This window comes from Arachis duranensis, chromosome 1 (assembly GCF_000817695.3).
Source record: "Arachis duranensis cultivar V14167 chromosome 1, aradu.V14167.gnm2.J7QH, whole genome shotgun sequence".
NCBI classification, from domain to species: domain Eukaryota; kingdom Viridiplantae; phylum Streptophyta; class Magnoliopsida; order Fabales; family Fabaceae; genus Arachis; species Arachis duranensis.
In genome coordinates this window covers 28,547,616-28,570,768 of record NC_029772.3, presented here as the reverse complement: position 1 = coordinate 28,570,768, position 23,153 = coordinate 28,547,616, and the positions used below count along the sequence as shown (strand labels likewise).

Below are 23,153 nucleotides of genomic sequence, written 5' to 3'. Positions count from 1 at the left end.
ATTCAATTAATTATTTGTATAAAGTATATATTAAAATATACATTAAAAATTAAAATAATATATATATGATAGATATTTTTGATATACATCATTTTTTAAAAATACTTCACCAAACGGTTAATTTTTTTTGAAATGGATAAATATGATATGTTATTCATTAGTATGGATAAGTTAAGTACTTTTTTTTAATGTAGAGATAAAAAATATGAGGGTCATAATAAAATTTTATCAATATATAAATTTGACTTTCAAAAAAAGAATCATAAACACAAATTTAAAGGTTGACTCTCATATTTATAATTTTAAAAAATAAAAAATATATAAACACAAATCTGACTTTTAAATTTGTAATTTTTTAAATTTGACCTTTCGATTTTTTTATTTTTCTTCCACAATTTTATGATATACCTCTTGTCTTCATAATTTAATAAAATACACCTTCTTCTCGAATATTAAAAATAAAAGTGTCACCCCTCACCAATATACATACACAACCAAAAATAATTTAGGACAAAAAAACTCGCAACCATGGGTATTTGTAGAGATTATCCGTGATAGTGGGACCAAGAGAGAGTTAAGAAATCCCTGCAAAAAAAAAATTTACGTACACATATAATTATTTAGTAATAAAAAATATTTTAATTTTAGTAACACTTTTTAAAATATTATAATTACTATAGTATAATTATACTAAAATCCATCACATACACACACATAATAATAAAAAAAGTTATTTTAATTTTAATAATATTTTTTAACTATTAGGCCTTTAGTTTAATGTCGTATTTTAATTTTTAAGAAAATGTCAGAATAATATAATACCATAATATAGTTGTATTAGTATTCAACATTCACACACACATATATAATCCTAATTTATTCCTAACATTAAGTTTTTTATTTTATTTTATTTTAATTTATATGTTACAAATTTTGTATGTATGTAAATTATGTTAAATGTGTATTAAAATTATGTTTTAATTTGATACATTTGGTTGAATTATATTAGATTTTATTATAATTATAATAATTTTTAAAATTTTTTTAAAATTTAATATTCATAGATACCTACGAATATCCGTCTTTTCTACGAAAAAAATAAACAAAGATTCATAATAAAAATAAAAAATCAATTCTACAATATCTTTAACACTATAATAAAATAAAAATAAAAAATATTTTACTAAAAAAAGATATGCTATAAAACTCTATTGTCATCCCTAAATATGATTATGTGTTGCATGCTAACTTTATTTTTTATTTATATTTTTAAAATAAGTTTAAAAGTAATATACATTATAAATATAAAAAATTGTCTAACATTTTCATATATAATAAAGGAGACTAAAGCTAATAAAAAAAATAACTTTTACATTAATCGTAATAAAATATTAAAATATTTTTATAATATATTTATAAAATTCGTAAATATTTTATTAAGTGACTAATATGTATCTTTTATATTTTGTTTATAGCTGAAATGTTGAATGACTATTATGCGAATTTATTAAGGGATTCCTAAAATTTTTCTTTTATAAATATATAAACAAAATTTAAAAAATAACGTGTCAATATATCTCGGATCTTATAATATTCAATATTATCCGTGTCAATACTCAATACTCAATATCCTTCGTACCAGACCACAATCATAATGAAAAGAAAAAACATTTGAAAACGCCACAAAAGGGACAAATCTCCTTCAAATTTCAACTCACACAAAAACACTCTTGTCCCCCTTCCCTTCTCTCTTTCTCCCCTGCATTTTCTCCGTCTCAAACTGTCAAAAACATTATTACTAATACACATACTAAATGAAACAAAAGGTCTCGAAACTGATACAAATTATCAAGTTTTTAAGTGCTAATGTTAAGTAGTTAACTTAAATAAGCTACTAAATCTTATTAACAATGCTAATGTTTAAAAAATAACTCAAAAATAAAAATTCTTACTTACATGATTCAAAATATTTATTATCAAAATCCATAAGTATAAAATGATTTTATGAATAAAAAATTATAAAGCACTATGTAACAAGAAAATAAAAGCCCTGTTTAAATACTTATAATATTTTAATTTTAGCTAAATCCATATCTGTATATATTACATAAATGAAATATATGAAGAAAAGAAAAACACAACCCGGGGACCTTTATTTTCTTCTTCCCTCTATACTCATATTTTCTTGGTTTTGTATTCTTTTCTTCACTTTCCCACTCTCTCACTCAGCTTCCTTTTTGTTTTTCTTGGACCGTTCCTCTTACTAGTTTTGGATTAGAGTTAGGGGAGTTGGGGTCTTTTCCCTCTCTCCCTCTCTCTCTCAGCCGGAAAATCCTCCTGATTTTCCCCCCACCCAAACACAAAACCAGCCACCAAAAAAGGAAAGCACTAGACAAGACAAGAAATCAAGAGAGAGAGCAACACAAAACGGTGGCGCAACTCAAATGTGATGGGAAGTGGAGTCTCTACCTTGTGTTCCTGCCTCGAACCGGCGCCGAACCAACCGGACCTCGACAACGACGTGATCTTCGCCGCCACCGAACCGCTTGACGAAACTCTCGGCCATTCCTTCTGCTATGTCAGATCCTCCAACCGATTTCTCTCGCCAACACACTCCGATCGCTTCGTTTCCCCCTCTGCCTCACTCCGTTTCTCTCCAACTCACGACCCGATCCACAGAACCCGGCCCGACCCACCCGAAACTGCTTTCAAGGCCATTTCGGGAGCCTCCGTTAGTGCCAACAGCTCCGTTCCCAAGACAGTTATTCAGTTAGAAGAAGAGGCCGCCGACTGTTCCGGTAACAGAGCAGCTGGATTAGGAGGAGGGACCGTTGTCAACGGTTTCGAGAGTACGTCGTCCTTTAGCGCGCTACCGCTCCAGCCGGTTCCTCGCAGTGGAGAGCCTTCTGGAACATTCGAGAGGGGAGGAGGGTTCTTCCTCTCGGGACCAATCGAGAGCGGTGCGCTCTCCGGGCCGCTTAATTCCGGCGCCGCCACCGCCGCCGGAGTCCCGTTCTCGGCCCCGCTGGGAGGGGTGTACGTGAGGAAAAAGAGGAAGAATGGCGTGTCCGGATTCAGGAAGGCGTTTCAGAGGGGTGTGCCAGAGAAGAAGCGGCCGTGGGTGGTGCCGGTGCTGAACTTCGTCGGGAGGAAGGAAGTTCAGGCTTGCGAGGGGAAGCCGGCGACGGTTGGGGCGGATGACGTGGCGAGAGAGGAGAGCAATGTGCAGTGGGCGCTGGGGAAGGCTGGCGAGGACAGGGTGCACGTGGTGGTGTCGGAGGAGCAAGGTTGGTTGTTCGTTGGGATTTACGACGGTTTCAACGGCCCCGACGCGCCGGAGTTCCTGATGGGACATCTCTACCGTGCCGTCCACAACGAACTTCAGGGTCTGTTCTGGGAAGCTGAAGAAGCAGAGGGCAGAAAGGACAATATTCCCGCTGCTGAAGTTGCTGCTGAGGTGAAAAACAGTGAGGGAGATGCCATTGAAGACTCGATCTCTCACTCGGCGACTGCGGCTGTTAAGAAGGTAACGTTTCAGGTGGAGGGAACGGAAAGCAGGAGGCGTAGGCTGTGGGAATTTCTTGCTGAGGACCCTGAAGACGGCCTTGACCTTTCTGGTTCCGATAGGTTTGCGTTTTCCGTGGATGATGCTCTCAGTGTTAACAATGCCAATGCTGGCTCCGCTGTTAGCAGAAGGTGGCTGCTGTTGTCGAAATTGAAGCATGGGTTGTCCAAGCATAAAGAGGGTCAAGGTAGGAGGCTGCTGCCGTGGAGCTTTGGTGCGGAAGGGAAGGATGAGAAGGTGGAAACAGAGGCAGAGAACCCAGCTGAGGAGAAGTTTTCTTCCGGTGGAGGCCGCAGTGGTGGGAGGAGGAGGAAGGTTGGCCCGGTGGACCATGATCTTGTTTTGAGGGCATTATCTCGTGCGCTCGAGGTGACCGAGCTGGCATATTTGGATATGACTGATAAGCTTCTGGATACGAATCCAGAACTTGCTTTGATGGGTTCGTGTTTGTTGGTTTCTCTGATGAGGGATGAGGATGTGTATGTGATGAACGTTGGGGATAGCCGCGCTATTGTTGCTCATTATGAGCCCAAAGAGGGCGCTGCTGCTTGTACAGGATCCAGATTCAAGAGCACGGAGAGTATTGTTGAGGAGTCCTCGGCAGGTGAAAGCACAGGCAAGTTGGGGAACGAGGATCCTGCTCCGGAAATGAGGTTGGCAGCATTGCAGCTGTCAACTGACCACAGCACCTGCATTAAAGAAGTAAGTTTAATTTTGTTTGAACTTGAGATGAAATGGTTTCTTCCATTACATAATTTTAAAGCTTCAATGACTCTTAAAATTCACTAAATTCACCATTCTGATGTGTATAAGTTGTAATGAAGTTCCAGATTTGGTAACATTTTTGAGTAATTTCAAGAGGGTGGAATGTGGATCATGGTGATAATGTTTAGTATGCTTCTTGTTTTAATTATGGAAATTATGAAAAATTAGAAATGTTCCTGTTTCATTGTTGCAGTTTTTAGTTGTGTTTCCTCTTTTGTTCAGATTGCATCAGCTTTCTAAACAGTGGAGCCTATTCTTTTGCAGGAAGTCAATAGAATTAAAAATGAGCACCCTGATGATGCGCAATGCATAGTCAATGATAGAGTAAAAGGTCGTCTCAAGGTCACCAGAGCATTTGGGGCAGGATTTTTGAAACAGGTGTCTTTCAAAATCTTCTATATTAATGGAATGCATTTCGATAAAATAAATGCTAGTATACAAGTATTTAAATGGATGCACGAAGCTGTGGACATTTCTTATATGCTTATAAATAGGTTGTGTGATCTTTTTATATTAATGGAAAGGAAAATTATTTTTTACAATCCTGTTTCTAATGTGAATTTTTGGCATGTAGGTACTTTCACATATGTAAGTTGAAATTTTGGCATGTAAGTTTAGTTTCATTTATAAAAGTAAAATGAGATGATTAGAAATATGACCAGAACCAAAAATTGAAGGGTGAAATTGCAAACCTGTGGAATTGAAACTTGTCATATGAATTCATGCTTGTTGAAAAGTGTTTCCTTAAGATGCTCTAGTGTATATGATGTAAGCTACACATTCAAACATTAGACTTCACGGTTGCAAATTGCATTGCACTTTTACTTGAAAATAATCTGGTGAGTGGTAAGGTCAGTTTTAGTAGAAGATGCTGACATTGGAAGCATTAGTTCCTTGAAAAAAAAAATTTCTTTCTTTATGGCAGTGTATTATATACAATGTTGTTTCTCTATAAAGGGTTTCTTGGCAAGTACAACTTGGTACTTTTTGCTCACAAGTGTCCAATTATTGATTTTCATGTATTTTGAATATACTGCTTATCTGTATGTTAATATTGTACTTGAAGAACCAACATAAAATTCTTGAATTTCCCCTTGCCCTGGTCTTTGTGATTTGTTGTTTAAGATGGCCCAACTTGGCATAATATGTCATGTGCATGTTACTACTTATGCTGCTCTCTCTGCACAATAATTTAGAAGCTTGATTGTTATGCCTCCTGTTTAATATCTTGCACAAATGTATACTCACATCAGGGATGGTTTGCATTTTTTGTAGCCAAAGCTGAATGATGCGGTGTTAGAAATGTTTCGGAACGAGTATATTGGCACTGCTCCATATATATCCTGCTCTCCTTCGCTACGTCACCATAGATTATGCCCTAGAGATCAGTTCTTGATTCTCTCATCTGATGGGTTATATCAATATCTAAACAATGAAGAAGTTGTTTCTCAAGTGGAGAGCTTCATGGAAAAGTTTCCAGAAGGAGATCCTGCTCAACATTTAATTGAAGAGCTGCTTCTCCGTGCAGCAAAGAAGGCTGGTAAGCAAGTCTTCTGCCCTCGTGTATCTTTCTTCTTCTGCAATCTACTTAGTCATGTAAAGTTTGTACGGCATAAGCGGAGAGAATAGTAATTAGATCCTTGTTTTTATAAACACCCTATTTATATAAGAACCAAAAGCACTCCGTGTTGGTTGTGATAGTGTACTAAAGCTTACATGGTATACATGTTGAGACTTACAAGTTGGAAATATTTTATGCATTTGCCGTTGGGAGCTTTATACTTAATTAACCCCCCCAAAACAACAAAAAGACACCCCCAAAGTCTGCTGCTCCGCAAGAATGCTGGATCGTCTATATTAAATAAGCCTCTATTTTACATTATGCTCCCTTCTGGTCCACTGATTTGATACTCTGCAGTTTTATGCAGCAACTACTGTATATTTCCCATCTTTTATAAGTCTACAGTCCTTAATGTTCTTATATTTTATTCTTACCACTCCTGTGGACCTCTGAATTATTCATCAGGTCTATTTCAAAGAGTACTATTGTAGTCAATACCCAACTTTTGCGTCTGTCTGCTTTTGTTTTTGTAGTTTTGGCTCTTGTGTTTGAACAAAATTTATGTGATTATTATCTTTGATGCCAGAACGCTGTTTTTCCCTTTCTCAACTTCCCTGGGAATGCAGGTAACATGAAAAATCAGGCAAACAAGAAAAAGTGCTTCCTTCAATATGTTGATTTCATTTATAAGCTGATTTTTCTATCATGTTTATATATAAAATGCACGTCTAGATGTTTATTTTGGACTTATTTTGCAGGCATGGGTTTTCATGAGTTGCTTGATATCCCACATGGAGATAGGAGGAAATACCATGATGATGTCACTGTCATGGTGATATCACTTGAAGGAAGAATCTGGAAATCCTCTGGGAGGTATCTGTGAGTTGCCACCTTCAAGTTGATGTTGGCTCTTATGACATGTGATGGTCACTTTCCATTCGCTTTGCCTCAAAGCCGGGACAGAAGTACATAGCTGATCCATTTTTCATGGATCCTGGTTGCTTTCCAGTCACAAAAACGTTATCAAATTGAGGAATTCTCGGATGTTGTTGGCAAGAATCTTCAACTAGAGCTCTATCTGGAATTAAAGAAGCTGAATGCAATTTGATGAGCTAGGAATGAGCGTTGCAAATGCGCTTTGGACTTCAGAAAAAAAAGAAAAAAAAGAAAATCTGTAAAGCCTTTCAAACTGTTTCCTTGTCCATTGCAAGAGTCTATTCTCTATAATCCCCTGTTCTTTAGTAGTTATAGAGATGAAAAATGATAGAAATTTTGCATAAGGAAGGCCCTTTCTATTTATTTTTCTTTTTCTTCTTTTCTCTTCGGCAGAGCTAAGGGTGTACATTCGTGGGGATACAAATGTACTGGTTGAAGTTGAGCATCTCTGTAACTGAGGGTGGATTTCACCACAGTGGATTAAATATTTTTCTTAGAGATCTCTAAATCAAATCAGTCTGCTCATAATTCAGTGCATATAACTTGCTGAATTGAAATAACCCTTTCGGACTTTGGACAACCGGACATTAATTGCTGTCACTTATTTCTTTCACAAGAATTAAGTCGGTCTGTTTTTTATTGTAAAGAGATTGTCTTAAATCAGTCTAAACTCTAAAATAAAAGAATAAATATATATAATTTAATCCTTAATAAATTTAGTTTCTAATTTTTTATTGAAAAAATCATAAAAAAAATAAACGAAGAGTAATAATTCAAATTAATTCTTAAGAAATTTTTAGTGGATTACATTCATCTTTTTTTTAAGTGCATGTTTGAATAAACACTAAATCGGGGGGAGAGTTTGTATAATACATTCATCTTTTTTTTTCTAAGTGCATGTTTGAATAAACACTAAACTAGTATTTAAAAGGTAAAAATTCAGACGCAGTCAACTTTAAGTGAATTTGATAATTGAAAGCGGTTAAATGATTTGATTCATTTGACTAAATTTTCATTTAACGATTCTCAATTATCAACTTCACATAAAATTGACTGTACCTGAATTTTTACCCTATTAAAAAAATGAAATTTTGCATTGGAAAGTTCAGTATTGCTTTGAAATTCCGATTTTTCTGTGGAGAGGAAACCAATGTGACTCCAAATAAATAATCAAATTATACTACAAAATGATATAAGCTGGGGCTTTATTTGAACGAATTGTGCAGTAAATCCTCTTCCTATAACTTTATTTTTCACTGAATTAGAATGTAATAAAGATTGCAAAAAAGGAAAAAAGAAGACTACATTTACGGGTTTTTATCATTAAATAAACAGAGAGGAGTTACATGCCATCCCCTCCAACTTCACTCTCCACATTTCAAGTAATAAAAATATACTTGCAAAGTATCATTGTTATGTATCAGCGATAGAGAAAGTTGAATGCCACTTGATCCTCTCCACAGTCTATGTTGCAACAGCTGCTGATGAAAACTTTGACCTAACCCAATAGATCAAATCCTCTCTAGTTGCAACAAAACAACCAGCTTTTTCCTCACTTGGATTAAATGGAGCAGCTAGTTTCTTCAAATGAGATGCAAAAGAAATGTTCAGTCCTTGCGCGAACTTATGAACACCGGTACCAGTTTGTGCTAGGAAAAACTCTGGAAGTGCCTCCTCCCGCTGAACGATTTTGGTGAGTGTCCACATCCACTCTTCGAGTGCAGTTAGAGCTGCGCCAACCGACAATGATCGAACATCTAAACACCATTCGCTATTGGTTTTGTTGTGTAAACCAGGGTATAATCCAAACAAGGTTCCCAGGTAGAGTAGCTCATGTGCTCTCTCTTGTAGATCTTTGTTTCTACATATGTCAATCAAGCAGTTACAGAAGGGTCTTCGAACTTCAACCGAAGCATTGCTCATTATCACCTTGAACTCTTCCTTGACAGCCTCGAATCTAGTTTCTTCATCTACAATCAACTGAATAAAGGCAACCAATTTCGGGTTAGCTTTACGCAAACAAGAAAGGACCTTTTCCTCGTCGTCCTTGCTACCCTGAGACAGAGACAAAACAGATAGCAAGGAACCGCATAGCCTATCATCAGGCTTAACTCCCCTCTCAATAGCAACATCAAAAACTCTGACCAGATCATCAAACTCCATAGCCTTCCCTAAGCACTGAATCAAGCAGGTACACCCCATCACGTTGAGTTGGATCCCCAACCTTGACATCTCTTCAAACAACTCCATTGCGCTATCGACATCTCCCTCACTCCCATATATGTTGAGCATTGCTGTGTAACTATAGCTATCAGGTTTAGTATGCTCGGACTGTTTCATGTCCTTGAAGAGAGTCTCGGCCTCCTCCACCAACCCAACATCCGCGCACATGTTCAACAGCGTATTATACAGAATGAAATCCATAGGCCAGCCATTTTCCTTCATCCTCTCCCACAACTCCAAAGCATCTCTAGACCACCTAGCCTTACCATATATCTTAATAACAGCAGTTAGCGTCTTCTCGTTCGGTTCTACCCCCGACTCAATCATTTCCTCAAAAAGGCTCCTAGCAAAACCCGGCTTCCCGGCCTTCCCCATTGCCTCCAACAAGGTGTTGTACACAACCAGATTTGGCTGAACCCCAATAGACTTCATCTCTTGCAAAACATACCTAATGCCATCATAGTCCCCGGCCTCACCAAACATCTTCCCCAACACAGAGAATGTTATTGGGTCCGGCTTCCACCCAGTTGCTCTCCCTCTCTCATACAAGTTTATCACCTCTTGCACCTTCCCTAACTTAGCATAAACATCCAATATAGCAGAGTAAGTTACCTCATCCGGCATCAAACCGGTCTTGTACATTCTCTCAAACCAGTACACGGCCTTATCAAAAAGATTGCACTTCTTTGCACATGAAATGATTGTAGAGTAAGTAATGTTATCTAACTCAATACCATCATCAAACATCTGGTGTGCAAGTTCTTCAATCAGCTGAAACTGTCTCCCAAACCTCAAAGACTTCATTGTGACATTGTAGAAGATTGTTTCCATGGGAATCAAATTCTGGGTCCGCATCCAATGCAAGAACATGTGGGTCTTCGGCCATGGCTTCAAGCTATTAAGCACCAAAAGCGCGTTTTCTCTAGTAAGTGTGTGCGGGATTTCCTTCACCATATCAGAGAACTCATCATCAGAATTGCCACATTCATTGATCTTTTGCGCAAAGAGTTGAAAATCTCTGAGCTGAGGAGTGTAGGAGTAAGGGGCGCGCTTCTGCCTCTGGTGCGAGAGCACCGAGCGTTTGGGTTTTGTGGGGTTGACCCACGTTGACTTTGGCTTCGAAAGAACATTGGGTTGGATTCCAATGGAGGTTGATAAGGTTTTGTTGGCGAGAGGAGTGAGTTGTTCAGACAAAGAAGGGTTCTTCTTGGTAGTTGTGGAAGCAGCTTCTGGGGTGGATTTTGAAGTGGTGCAGTAAATGGGGAATTTTTTTCTAAGTGTTTTTGGCTTCAGAGGGTTAGGGTTAGAGTTGGTGGTGGCGGTGTTGGTATTTGTGTTGGTGGTGAATCTTGTTCTCTTGGTGTCCGTGAAGAGGATATCAGTGATTGAAGAGAGTGGCGCAGCCATTGAAGAAGGGAAGTGAGTGAGGGGTTTGGAATGTTGATGTTATATTCTTAGTACCTTATCTAAACGGTTAATCCAAAAAATTCTGGGTTTTCTCTTGGGTCACAGGAGATAGATATTTTTGTGACATCCCATTAAGATCCTTAGCTCTAGTTCCTCAAACTGGGCCTTCAGAGAAAACCTGTCATAACTCATAACTCGGACCAAAAGCTTAATAAAAAGGTAAGTTCTCCCGTGGCACAAAAAATGGTGTCTCCTCAGTTCTAATACTTCAAATGGATTGGACAACTCTCAATCCTAGGCACAACATACATCCACACACTTCTCATATACTTACCAATTTTTTCTTCTCAGTTGCAGTTGGTAGGAGTTGAACTTGGATCTTTGAGATGAGGAGGAGGCGGAATGCCGTGTGAGCTAAGACTCATTGGCAGAAGCTTGCTTAGTTAGTACTGAGAATGATAAAACTTGCCTAATTGGGTTCTTTTATTTTTTGTTTTTTTTTTGTTTTCTTTAAATGTGAATAGTAGATAACTAAATTTACATTTTACAATACTTCGGGAGAGCGGGGGAGGGCTTGTATAAGGGAAAAAGGAGGATCATACTTCGGGAGGGGTCTCTAAACCTTTGAAGGTTTCATTCAGGGACAAAGTTGTGGGTTCTAAGATTGTTAAAGCTTTTTCACTCGTTGAAACTTTTTCGGGAGATAACATTGCGGTAGTTTTTGGGAAGCAAGGAGATCTCTTGCCACCGAGTGTCACGTTTACTCAAGAAGCTAAAAATTGTTTGGCAAAATCATATAAGGATGCTATAGTGATTAAGGTGTTAGGTAAACATTATAGCTACACTGCATTGTCTTATAAACTCTGAACGGTATGGCGGATTAAGGGAGGTTTTGATTTATTAGACGTAGGGTTTGACTACTTTCTTGTGAGGTTTGATGTGGCTGAGGAGCGAGAAAAGGTTCTCTTAGGAGGCCCATGGATGATTGAGGAAAATTATGTGGCAATGAAGCATTGGGATCAAGAGTTTAGATAAAGTGAAAACTACTTTGGAGCAACTTTAGTGTGGATTAGAATTTTTGGATTACCAATTTGGTGCTACCAAGAAGATGCAATGCTCCGTGTTGCGGCTATAGTTGGCATTCCCATCAAGGTTGATTTGGCAACAAAATTAGCTGAAAGAGGATGATATGCTCGAGCCTGTGTTCAGATAGATTTAGGATTGCCAGTGACTAATAAGATTCTTGTTGAAGGTGTGCAAGACTGACAGCAATGCGCGAGGAGAAACTAATACCAAGGTGGTCGGCGATGTAGCAAAGCAGCCAGAAAGTTCAAATTCAAAAAATCCAGTACATGTGGAAAAGGCAAGTTTTAATTTTGGCAAGAATCTTGGAGATGAGACTGTAAATCTTGCTGTCCCAAATTTGGTGGAGAGTGATTTGTATGCTATTCATGTAGACTATGTACAATATAAGGATTTGGAAGACTGGACTCAAGTGATTAGGAAAGGAAAGTATAAAATGGGTCAAAAGCCTTCTCCTAGCACCTATCTGGTCCAACCAAAAGCAAAGAAGACTCCTAACAAGGCCAATACTTGGACAAGGCCTAATCACCAACGTACAACACATGCTACTGGATCCAAAGTAAAATTAAGCAGGGGCATCAATATTGGAAAACCGGTTAGTGTGGCTTTTTCGGGGACGCGGCACAATGTTCACCATCAGCAGCAAGGTGAGACAACACATGGCACTGTGCGAAAGCGTCCTCGCCCAACCTCTTTGCAGAATTCACCAGTAGAAAAGGATGGAGTATCGACGGCGGGTGTGGCGCAAGTTTCGACGGAGAAAATTGTGCTGCAACTTGAGAGTCCATTAAAGGTGGAATCGTCGAAGACAGGGACATCACGTTGAGTCTCGAGTTTGTTATTGGAGCTCCCTTTTTACTGTTTTTTATGGATAGTTTCAATATCATAGCCCAGAATGTGAAGGGTGCGTCTAACAAGATGGCCCATGTGCATTGCAAAAATTTGGTGAGAATATATAAACCATCTTTCTTCTTTCTCTTTAAGAATCATACTATGTTTAATAATTTGAAGAATTTTTGGGATAAGTTGGGTTTTCATTGTATTGGTATTGAGGAAGCAGTAGGATACAGGGGTGGCATTTGGTTTCTATCTTCTATTACTAATGCTTCTTGTGTGGTTATTGACCAAATTGACCAATGTATCACAGTGAAAGTGAGTGTAGGCAACTTAGTTTGGCTTTGTAGTGCAGTGTATGGGAGTCCTTAATTCGAGAAAAGAATTATGCTTTGGGATCATTTGCGTTCTATTAATTCAGGCCATACTGGACCGTGGATGGCCGTTGGTGATTTTAATGAGATTGTGGCGCCAGACGAAAGTACAAGTGCTTATTTTTCTTCTCACAGAGCTAGTCTATTAGCTGCTACTCTAGATGACTGTGAGCTCTTTGATCTTAAAGTGACTGGTAGGAGGTATACTTGGTATAGAGCAGTTCAGGCTGGCAGGAACTTGGCTAAAAAGTTAGATAGAGCTCTAGTTAAAGAGGCATGGATGACAATGTTTCCTGAGGATTATTCTGAAATTCTTAGCAGGCTTCATTCTGATCATTGTCCTATTTTAGTTCGTTGTCATGGTGGCCCCAGAGTGAAAGGTTCTTGTCCTTTTATGTTCCAAGCTGCGTGGGCAACACATCTTTCTTATAAACATGTTATTAGTAAGGCTTGGAATCAAGAGTTTGGAGGCATTACTGAAAGGTTTAAGATGGTTCAACAGGCTTCTTTGGACTTCAACTCAAAGATTTTTAGAAATATTTTTGTACGAAAAAGTAAGCTGGAATATCAGATTGATCAGATTCAACGGCGTTTGGAGGTTACCGATGTGTTATCTCTGAGAATTAAAGAAGTTGAACTGAGGGAAGATTACAATAGGCTTTTATTGCAAGAGAAACTTTTTTGGTACCAGAAATCTAGGAAGTAGTGGGTCAAGTATGGGAATAGAAACACTAAATTCTTTCATCTTCAGACTTTTGTGCGTAGAAATCATAATAGAGTACATGGATTATATGTTAGAGATGGGTCTTGGTCTACTGATCCAGATATTCTCCAGGAAGAAGTCCTATCTTTTTACAAGAATCTCTTTGGTACAACGGAAGAGGTTGAGGTTAATTGTTTAGGGGATGTTCCGATGCCCACTCTAAGCATCGAGGCTTGTGCTAGGTTAATTGACCATGTCTCTTTTGCGGAAGTCAAGTCAGCAGTATTCAGTATGAGCCCTTTTAAGGCTCCTGGTCCAGATGGCTTTCAAGCTTATTTTTCTAAAGTATACTAGGATATAGTAGGCACTGAGATTTGGAATATTGTCCAGAGCACTTTCTTGGGAGAGTACTTAAATCCTAGCATCATGGAAACTTTGATTGTGCTTATTCCTAAAATTGATAACCCTACCTTTATGAAGGATTTCAGGCCTATTAGCTTGTGTAATGTTATTTATAAAATTATCACCAAAGTATTGACTAACCGACTTCGGCCTTTTCTTCCAGATATTGTTAGTCCTTTGCATGGAGGTTTTATTCCGGGTAGTGGTGCTCCTGATAATATTATTATGGCCCAAGAAATTTTGAATTTCATGAAGCACACAAAATTCAAGAAAGGTACTCTTGCTTTTAAAATTGATCTTGAAAAAGCTTATGATAGGGTGGATTGTAGGTTTTTGAAGAGTACTCTCATTGCTTTTGGTTTTCCTATCATCATTGTTAATTTGATTATGAATTGTGTCCGTGCATCATCTCTTTCTATTATGTAGATAGGGAATAGATTGGATAGTTTTGCTCCTAGAAGGGGCTTAGACAGGGCGATCCAATGTCTCCTTACTTATTTGTGCTTTGTATGGAAATACTTGCTTGCTATATATCTCATAAGGTGGTCGAGGGTGTGTGGAAACCAGTTTTTGTCACTAGGGGTGGCCCAAAATTTTCTCGTTTGATGTTTGCAGATGATCTCTTACTTTTTTGTCAGGCTACAAAGAGTCAGGTCCAAATGGTCATGCATTCTCTTAACATTTTTTGCAAGGCATCTGGCATGAAAGTGAATCTTGAAAAGTCTAAAGCTTTTTGTTCTAAAAATGTGACTGCTCGTATAAGAGATATTTTTACTAGTGTTTCTTCAATATGTTTTGCTTTGGACTTAGGAAGATATCTTGGAGTTAACCTTAATCATTTTCGTACCAGTAGAGCTTCTTTTCATTCGGTTATTGAAAAGGTGAAGGGAAGATTAGCTAACTGGAAAGGAAGGCTTTTAAATTCAGCAGGGAGACTTTGCCTGATCAATTCTGTTGCAGCATCCATTCCTGTCTATCATATGCAGGTATCTTTTTTTCCAAATTGGGTTTGCGATAAATTGTCTTCTATGATGAGAGACAGTTCTTTTGGAAGGGTCAAGTTGATGGTAGAGGTCTTTCTCTTGTTAATTGGAGGACCGTGATCACTCCAAAGAAATTTGGTGGCCTGGGTGTTAGAGATCCTGCGTGTGTTAATATATCTTTACTTGGTAAATTGGTTTGGCAACTTTTCCATTGTCAGGACAAGCCTTGGGTTGCTCTATTGAGGGCGAAGTATCTGAAGAATGAGGGAGTTTTAGATGGTCCTATCACTTGCAACGCTTCTCATGTTTGGAAGAGTATCTCAAAGGCTTTTGGTGCTCTTAAGGATGCTTTCTCTTGGTGCATTGAGTCACTTAATCAATCTTTTTGGTTTGACAATTGGAGTATTGAGGGCCCAATTGCTCAAGATGTCCCTTTTGTACATATATCTGACTCTGATTTAACTATTAGAGACGTTTGGAAAGATAGTCAATGGAATCTCCATGATATTTTCTCTATCATTCCAGAAGATGTCAAACAGCGTTTGAATGCTTATAATCCGGATTTGAATGCTGGAGAGAGTTCGGGTTGGTCGGGGGGTGTGGCATCTTCTAGACTCTACTAAGCTAGGAGTGGGTATAGTTGGCTAGCCAAAAGAAAGTTTAACTGGAATGAGCATGATAATTGGTTGTGGGTATGGCGACTGCATATTCCTGAAAAGTATAAGTTCTTGATTTGGCTTAGTCTTCATTGACAAGAAATGGGAGATTTTTTTTTGCAATAAGGCTGCACAACATAGTGGCTAGTGTAATGTGTTAGCAATATGTTGTCTGTATTTTAGGGTGTAATGTAACCTGTTGATTGAATGATTTTGAATGAAAATTCATTGTTACCCAATTTTATGTGTTCAATTTACATTCTCATGGTACAAACAGTGAGGTAACTATCAGCAGAAATGATTAAATAAAACAGTGACCCAGAGCAAACATAAAGAATTAACCTCAACCATATGGCATAGATAGGCAATAGTTCAGAACTTAACCAACATATATTTCATGTAGATGTCTAAGAACTGGAAATATAAATCAACCTAGATGCTAAACAGTATTTTTGAAGTAGCAGCAACAAAACCAAATAGAAAAAGTGAAACCAACAACCATAGTTTTTAGGCCGATACAAAATGCAAAATACAAAAGTTGTAACAAGTCACAGAAAGTCATTCCACATTCTTCCATGCTCTTGGTGGAGTCCTGGCCATGAACATGAGCTGGGACTGGCTCACCCTTTTCATTGGGCTCGGCAGAACCGTTGGAGTTGTTGGGGCTGGTGCAGAAGCAGTCTGTAAATGATCCACTTTGGTCTTTTTCGAAGCAGCTTGTGATTGTTGGGAGCTGACAGCTGGCTTTCTCTTTGGGTGTGAGGGTGGTTTGTTGTTGTTGCCCTTTTGCTTCCTACTTTCACTCTCAGTAGCCTTACCGGAAGCTGTCTTGGTAGAGAGTCTGAAACTTTTTCTGACCCCTTTCCATGACCTCCCCTTTGAAGTAGAAGTAGCAACATTGTTAACCTGCACACAAAACAGATGGGGAGATAATTCAATGACCAAAACAACTAAAGACACAAGTAAGTACAAGAATAAATAATTAATAACATATTGTTACAATATGGTTTCGAGTTACTTTGCGCTTCTTTGGATAACTCCTTTTGTTATGACCAGAGCACAAACAATAAGAACACTTTTGTTGTTGTCCTTCACGAGATAGTCCAGTCCTAGTAGCTTGCTCATCAGCACCTCGTGCCCTCTTCTTCTTTGGCCTCCCAATGGGTTTTCTATAAATGGGAGGCAACACATCCTCGAATTGAGTTCTGTTCCAAAGGTTGGGTCCATTAACAGGGAAGACAACATGTTGGTAGCAGGAGATGTATGCAGCCTTTTTGTAGTAGTCAGTAACATAGGTATCCACGTTGAAGCACATTTTTCTTATACAAGTCATTGCATGTGCACAATGAATTCCAGACAGTTGAAACTTCCTACATGAACACTCGTGATGCCTAAGATCAACCACAATTTTTTCCTTCCCCCTCTGGATGCTAACCACTCCATATCTATCACGTCCAGCATACACACTCACCCAATTCCCACTTAGTTTTGCCTGTTTTTCTACCTTAATTCTAATTCGGGGTAACACATCTCTGTTGTAAAGCACTATTCTGTCCCTATTGTTAGCACAACGTTTCATTATGTAAACCCAGATATCCTCTAACATAGTTACTATTGGCTTCTCCCTAGCCTCAACCAGAACAGAATTAAAAACTTCACACATATTGTTCACTAAAGTGTCATACCTAGGTCTACACTCAAACCTGTGACGACACCAGTACTTTGTTGGAATCTCCATTAGATAGTTGTATGCTCCTTGATCCACCTTCTATATCTCACTCATTCTCCTTTCCCATTCTTGAAGATAAGTTGCCTTGGCAGCATTGATGGGGGAAAAGTCATCGGTAAAGAATTTCACAAAAATAATCGCGTTGTAAGTATAGATCTAAACCGATAATTAAACCTCAATCAAATTTAATTTGTTTGTCACTAAAGCAAACCCAATAAAAATAACCGAAGTATTAAACCTCGGGTCGTCTCTCAAGGAATTGCAGGGAGGTATGTTACTATTGGTTATGGAAAAGTATCTTTTTTTGGTTTTTTATGTAAACTAACAATTAAGAAAAGTCCTAGCAAGGATTGATAATTAGAATTCCTAACCCTATTATCATAGTCACTTGTGATGGTAATTACCCTTTGCTATCACTTAGTTAACCTCTAACAATTGAAGGTAAGTCAAGTGAGAAAATCAACTTGAGTTCATAAGTCCTAATCAAATACTAGAGTTAGTGAAGCTCAAGCCAACTAGCTAGTTTCAATCACCAACCAACAAGAGACTTTGACAATTCAAGAGTCTCTGATTACTCAATCTAAACTAAGAACATAAAAAGCTAATTTAAAATCCAACCAAGCATTCTATCAAACAATTGGAAGGTACAAAATAAAATCATGGAAAAGCAACAAGAGAATATAAATACTAAAACCAACAATTGCGAAATCAATGATAACAAATAATAGAAGAAGCAATAAACGTGAAATACCTCAAATTGCATTAAAAGGAAAATCAAATCTAACATGAGAATTCATAAACTAAATTGGCAACATAAAGTCATCAACAAGGAAAATAAATAAACTAGAATGCTAGAACAATTAAAAGTAGAAGAGAAACTAAATTGAAATAAGATAGAATTCAGAAATTGAAAAGGAATAAAACTAAGACCTAAAACCTAAAACTAAGACCTAAGACTCTCTCTCTAGAGAACTACATCTAAAACCTAACTAATGTGTAAAGTGAATAATGAGAATTGAATGAATGATTTCCCCACTCTGCAGCCTCTAATCTGTATTTTTGGGCGTAAAATTGGGTCCAAAGCAGCCCAGAAATCTCCCCTAGCGTTTTCTGATACGTGCAGCACGTGGCTCTGTCACGCGTATGCGTCGCTAAACTTTTGCGAGGTCACGCGTACACGTAATCCACGCGTGCGCGTCACCTAAATGCATGGCAACTATAGCAAATTATATATCATTTTGAAGCCATGGATGTTAGCTTTCCAACGCAACTGAAACCGGCTCATTCGGACCTCTGTAGCTCAAGTTATGGTTGATTTAGTATGGAAAGGTCAGGATTGACAGCTTAGCAATTTCTTCAATTTCTTGTGTTCCTTCCACTTTTACATGCTTCCTTTCCATTCTCTAAGCCATTCATGCCCTAGAAAACCTCACTTAACACACATATCACGGCATCGAATGGTAATAAGAGAGAATTAAAATTAGCAAATTTAAGGCCAAAGAAGCATGTTTTCAATTATAGCACAACTTTGGGAAGGAAAATGTAAAACATGCGAATTATATGAATAAGTGTGAGAATAAAGGGTAAAATCCACTAAATTAAGCACAAGATAAACCCTAAAAATGTGGTTTATCAATCTCCCCACACTTAAACATTAGCATGTCCTCATGCTAAGCTCAAGAGAACCAAAAGAGTGAAGAGGAATGGTAGAATTTATGAAATACAAACTATCTATATGAATGCAACTAAATACAAAATGCTTTTACCTACTTAGTTAAAAATAGATAAACCTTTCAAGAACAAATATGAACTGGATTTCACTAATTCAAATAAAAAAAATGAAGTACAAATAGACTTGCAAGAAAAAGATAGCTCATGAAAGCCGGGAACAAAGAATCGAGCATTGAACCCTCACCGAAAGTGTATACACTCTAATCGCTCAGGTGTTTAATGTTCGATTCTCTCAATTCTCTACTAATCTTGCTTTCTAAGGCTTGCTCTTCATCTAACTACCCATTAACTGTGTTTACCACATATTCATGCATTCCAATTTTGAGTATAGTGCATATGCATTGCTATCACCATTTACTTTGGGAAATTTTGTCCCCTTTTATTATTTGCTCTTTTTTCTTTTCTTTTTCTCTTTCTTTTATTTTTCTTTTTTTTTTATTTTTTTCCTTTGTCTTTCTCAATGCATATGATTAAGGTATTGCATGCATAAAGATGTGCTTAACATTCTTGTTCATATTTTCTTAAGAATACACAACACCCAATTCTCAAACCAAATGTTTTCAAATCCAACTTCCCCACACTTAAATCATGAGCATTCTCACTAGTCTAAGCTAAACAAGGATTCAAATTAAGGACATTATTGTTTTACACTTAGAGTTAATGATGAGCTAAAGTAGAGAATAAAGATGGTAAAATAGGCTCAACTTTAGTTTGTAAAGGATAATAAAAAGGTTAAGGCTATATAGGTATGTGAGCTATAGTGAACAAAGGCCTCAATCATATAAGTGCATGCATACATCAAACAATGGAAATATAGACTCAAGCAAGACAAAGATCACAATTTTAGAGAGAACAACACACACCAAAACAAAATATTGGTTGATAAAATGTAACCAATCAAATAGGCTCAAAATCTCACTGGTTGTGTGTGTTCGAGCTCTAAAACCATGTTCCAAATTAAGAATCTTCAAACAAGTTTAACAAAAATTTGATTTAAATTAGTGAAATACTCTAAAAAGTTTCTTGAAAAAGAAGATATCACTTCAACCAAGTAGTGGTAAAGTATGCACGAAATCTAACAAGCATGCAATCAAACATGCCAATGCAACAACTAATTTAACAAAGAAAATTAAACATTGGTGTTGAGACAGGAAAGTAACTAAATCACGGAGATTGGTATTGACCTCCCCACACTTAAAGATTGTACCGTCCTCGGTGTATGCAAAGATGTGCAAGTAGACGGGTTGCTACATATGATGAGCTTTCCTCAAAGAGTGTTCGGCGGGACTTGTTTGTCACCCATTTAGAAGTGTTCCGTTTCCCTTCTTGGTGGCCATCCTGAAAGAAGAGGAAAAAGAAGAAGAATAACAAACAAACAAAGATATGAAAATAAATAAAATATGGGTGGGTTAAGGCCAAAAAATACGAGGTTCTCAACTACATGGTAGCTACAACATGCAAGTGAGAAAGCAATAGAAGTAAAGGGCATATTAATAGTGCAAGAATTACAACAATGAGGGAGAGAGAGTGGGTCATAAGAGACATTATAGGGATATATCAATGCACAATGAATACAAATGTCATAAAAGATTAACATTGACATCTAAATAATATCACCCAACAGTGTAAAACAAGTCACTAAGCACCAAAATAATGCCAGGAAGATGCAACAATTGAATAAGAGCATTTAACACCAATGGAAAAATAATAAACTTAGAAAAGAAAATATAGACATGCACAAAGTTAAAATGTAATGAATGAAAATATGCAAATGAATTAAGTAAAAGAGAATGAGAGAGAATAAGGATGAGAAGTTAAAGAAATGAAGAAGAAGGAAGTAAGAAAGGGAGAAGAAAGAATAAAAAAGGAGATATAAAGGGAGAAGAATGAAAAATAGGATGCGGCGAGCGCGCACAGGTCACGCGTGCGCGTGAAAACAAAAACAGCCATGCGACGTGTAAGTGTTGTCCACGCGTACGTGTGGATGGCCAAAAGTGAACAATGACGCATGAGCGTCGGTCATGCGTACGCGTGACTACTCGCGTGCTAAACGCGCGATTTCAGCACAGTGGCAGCCGAACTCTCTGTTCAATTTACCAAAAATGCCGTTTTTCATACCACGCGTACGCGTCATCGAAGCTTACGCGTGGATGTTAAAAAAATGCAGGTGACGCGTACGCGTGGGGTGGCTTGTGCGCCAGGCACCCCTCTCGCGCGGTTCCAGCGTAACTCTCTGTCCATTTTTAATTAAGAGCAAACCCCCATGCGATGCGTGCGCGTCATTGATGCTTACGTGTCAAGTGCAAAAATAATTTTTTTATTTTAGGAAAATATGCAGAATTGAAAAAGGATCACACACATGTAATGAAACAAGGATAAGCAAATAAATAAATAAATAAATAACTATAGAAAAGGAACAGTATACTCTGGTGCGTTGTCTCCTACCTAGCACTTTTAGTTAAAGTCGTTAAGTTGGACATTTAGGCAGCTCCTTGTCATGGTGGCTTGTTGTTGAACTCGTCCAGGAATCTCCACCAATGTTTGCAATTCCAATAGCCTCAGGAATCCCAAACTAAGCGCATAAATCCTTCAAGCAAGTTAAAGCAAGTGACAAAGCCCCAAGAGTGTTGATTGTTAGAATGAATTCCAGAGTCCAAAACCTTGCTTTTACACCCGTCTTCTTGTTGATAATCATTTCTCCACTTAGGTGGTAAGCAAGATGAATTCCCAATGAAGCCTTCAAACGACATCCTAGACCCATTCAATGTAGCATGAATCCAACCTTTACAATTCAACCTTGATGGTCCAACCATAATGAGCTTCAGTTGTTGCTTCCAACCACAAATATTCCTAAGTTGGCCATCTGTCTCAAGCAAATCATATTCAAGTGGAATGAAAAAGCTAAGTGATATGAATTTTATCCACTTGAATGTTGTGAAGGATGATGGTGACTTAGGGGGAGGGGTCTCCAACAACTTTGGCAGGGTGATTTTAACCTCCACTCCCTTGAGTTCTTTCTTGATAACTTCCACCTCTTTGCAAGCTTCTTCAATTTCAACCTCTTCCTTTTGGTAGCTTTCTTCCAATTCAATCTCTTCTTCATTGCTTACCAAGGGCATAGGAGGTTGTGCCTCTTCTTCTTTAATCTCCATCTCTTGATCAACCTCTTCAAAGTCTTCAACCATGATATGCCTTGGAGTTTGTACACCCTCCTCAACATCAAATTCAAACGTCTTGAAGGAGGCTCTATGACTCGAGTTTCCCATGGAGGTTCTGCATCTCCTAAGTCTTCAACCACTTCCTCTTCTTTGATAATTTCGGCTTTCTCCACTTGCTCTAATACAAAATCAAACTCCTCCTTGATGTCACTTAGTGTAGAGTTGTCTTCAATGATGGAGCTTCCCTCTTGTATAATTTTGGAATGGTTCTAAGTATGGCTCGTAAGGTTCTTGGTATGGTGGGTAAGGATTAGGGTCATATGGGGGTGTTTGGTGGTAAGAGACTTGTGAGTATGGTGGTTCAAAATTATGTTGAGGAGGGGGTTCATAGGCATATGGTAGGGCTTGTTGGTAATCAAAAGGATGCTCACCATAGCCATTATCTTGGTATGCCTCTTGGAATGACTCTTGGTCATAGTATGTTGGTGGAGGTTTTTGCCAAGAGGGTTGATCAAATTCTTGTGGCTCCTCCCATATTTGATTCTCCCATCCTTGATGCATATTCTCATTGTAGCCTCTATCCGCTACAACATAATTGTAACCACACTCGTAGCCAAAGGGGTGAGAATTCATAGTAGCAAATAAAAATAAGAACTAATAAAAATAAGTAACAAAGTCCTAAAACTAGCAAAAACTAACAAACAAGCAAAAAACAAATATTTACAATAACCAATAATAAGGTACACGTTTGCAATTTCCCGTCAACGGCGCCAAAAATTGATGGGGGAAAAATGTCGGTAAAGATTTTCTCAATAAAATTACGTTGCAAGTATAGTTCTAAACCGACAATTAAACCTCAATCAAATTTAATTTGTTTGTCACTTAAGCAAACCCAATAAAATTAACCGAAGTATTAAACCTCGGGTCGTCTCTCAAGGAATTGCAGGGAAGTATGGTTATTATTGGTTATAGAAAAGTATTTTTTTTGGGTTTTGTAATAAGAAACAAGAAAGTAATATGGCAAGAAAATTAATTAATAACTA

General features: G+C 37.8%; 3 protein-coding genes across 3 annotated transcripts; 2 read left to right on the top strand and 1 right to left on the bottom strand.

Annotated features, from left to right (window-relative positions):
* Positions 1–2,142: 2,142 nt before the first annotated feature.
* Positions 2,143–7,340, top strand: LOC107483480 (protein phosphatase 2C 29). The gene is made up of 4 exons (XM_016104097.3): positions 2,143–4,267; positions 4,595–4,708; positions 5,606–5,870; positions 6,650–7,340. The coding sequence occupies exons 1-4, from the start codon at positions 2,450–2,452 to the stop codon at positions 6,772–6,774; spliced, it is 2,322 nt and encodes a 773-aa protein (XP_015959583.1). The 5' UTR covers positions 2,143–2,449; the 3' UTR covers positions 6,775–7,340.
* Positions 7,341–8,031: 691 nt separating this feature from the next.
* On the bottom strand, positions 8,032–10,656 carry LOC107483472 (pentatricopeptide repeat-containing protein At5g46580, chloroplastic). Its single transcript, XM_016104091.3, has one exon. The coding sequence runs from the start codon at positions 10,455–10,457 to the stop codon at positions 8,292–8,294; it is 2,166 nt and encodes a 721-aa protein (XP_015959577.1). The 5' UTR covers positions 10,458–10,656; the 3' UTR covers positions 8,032–8,291.
* A 1,877-nt stretch (positions 10,657–12,533) lies between these two features.
* LOC127747735 (uncharacterized) lies at positions 12,534–15,459 on the top strand. Its single transcript, XM_052262221.1, has 6 exons — positions 12,534–12,678; positions 12,796–13,450; positions 13,547–13,796; positions 14,280–14,405; positions 14,492–14,839; positions 14,908–15,459. Exons 1-6 carry the CDS (start codon positions 12,534–12,536, stop codon positions 15,457–15,459), a joined length of 2,076 nt encoding a protein of 691 aa, XP_052118181.1.
* Positions 15,460–23,153: the final 7,694 nt, after the last annotated feature.

Coding starts and splice junctions, on each gene's coding strand:
- LOC107483472 (XM_016104091.3), bottom strand. CDS start 10,457: ATGGCTGCGCCACTCTCTTCAATCACTGATATCCTCTTCACGGACACC.
- LOC107483480 (XM_016104097.3), top strand. CDS start 2,450: ATGGGAAGTGGAGTCTCTACCTTGTGTTCCTGCCTCGAACCGGCGCCG. Junction 4,709..5,605: donor GGGCAGGATTTTTGAAACAG/GTGTCTTTCAAA, acceptor CATTTTTTGTAG/CCAAAGCTGAATGATGCGGT. Junction 5,871..6,649: donor CCGTGCAGCAAAGAAGGCTG/GTAAGCAAGTCT, acceptor CTTATTTTGCAG/GCATGGGTTTTCATGAGTTG.
- LOC127747735 (XM_052262221.1), top strand. CDS start 12,534: ATGTTTAATAATTTGAAGAATTTTTGGGATAAGTTGGGTTTTCATTGT. Junction 12,679..12,795: donor TATTGACCAAATTGACCAAT/GTATCACAGTGA, acceptor CTATTAATTCAG/GCCATACTGGACCGTGGATG. Junction 14,840..14,907: donor TTCCTGTCTATCATATGCAG/GTATCTTTTTTT, acceptor TTCTTTTGGAAG/GGTCAAGTTGATGGTAGAGG.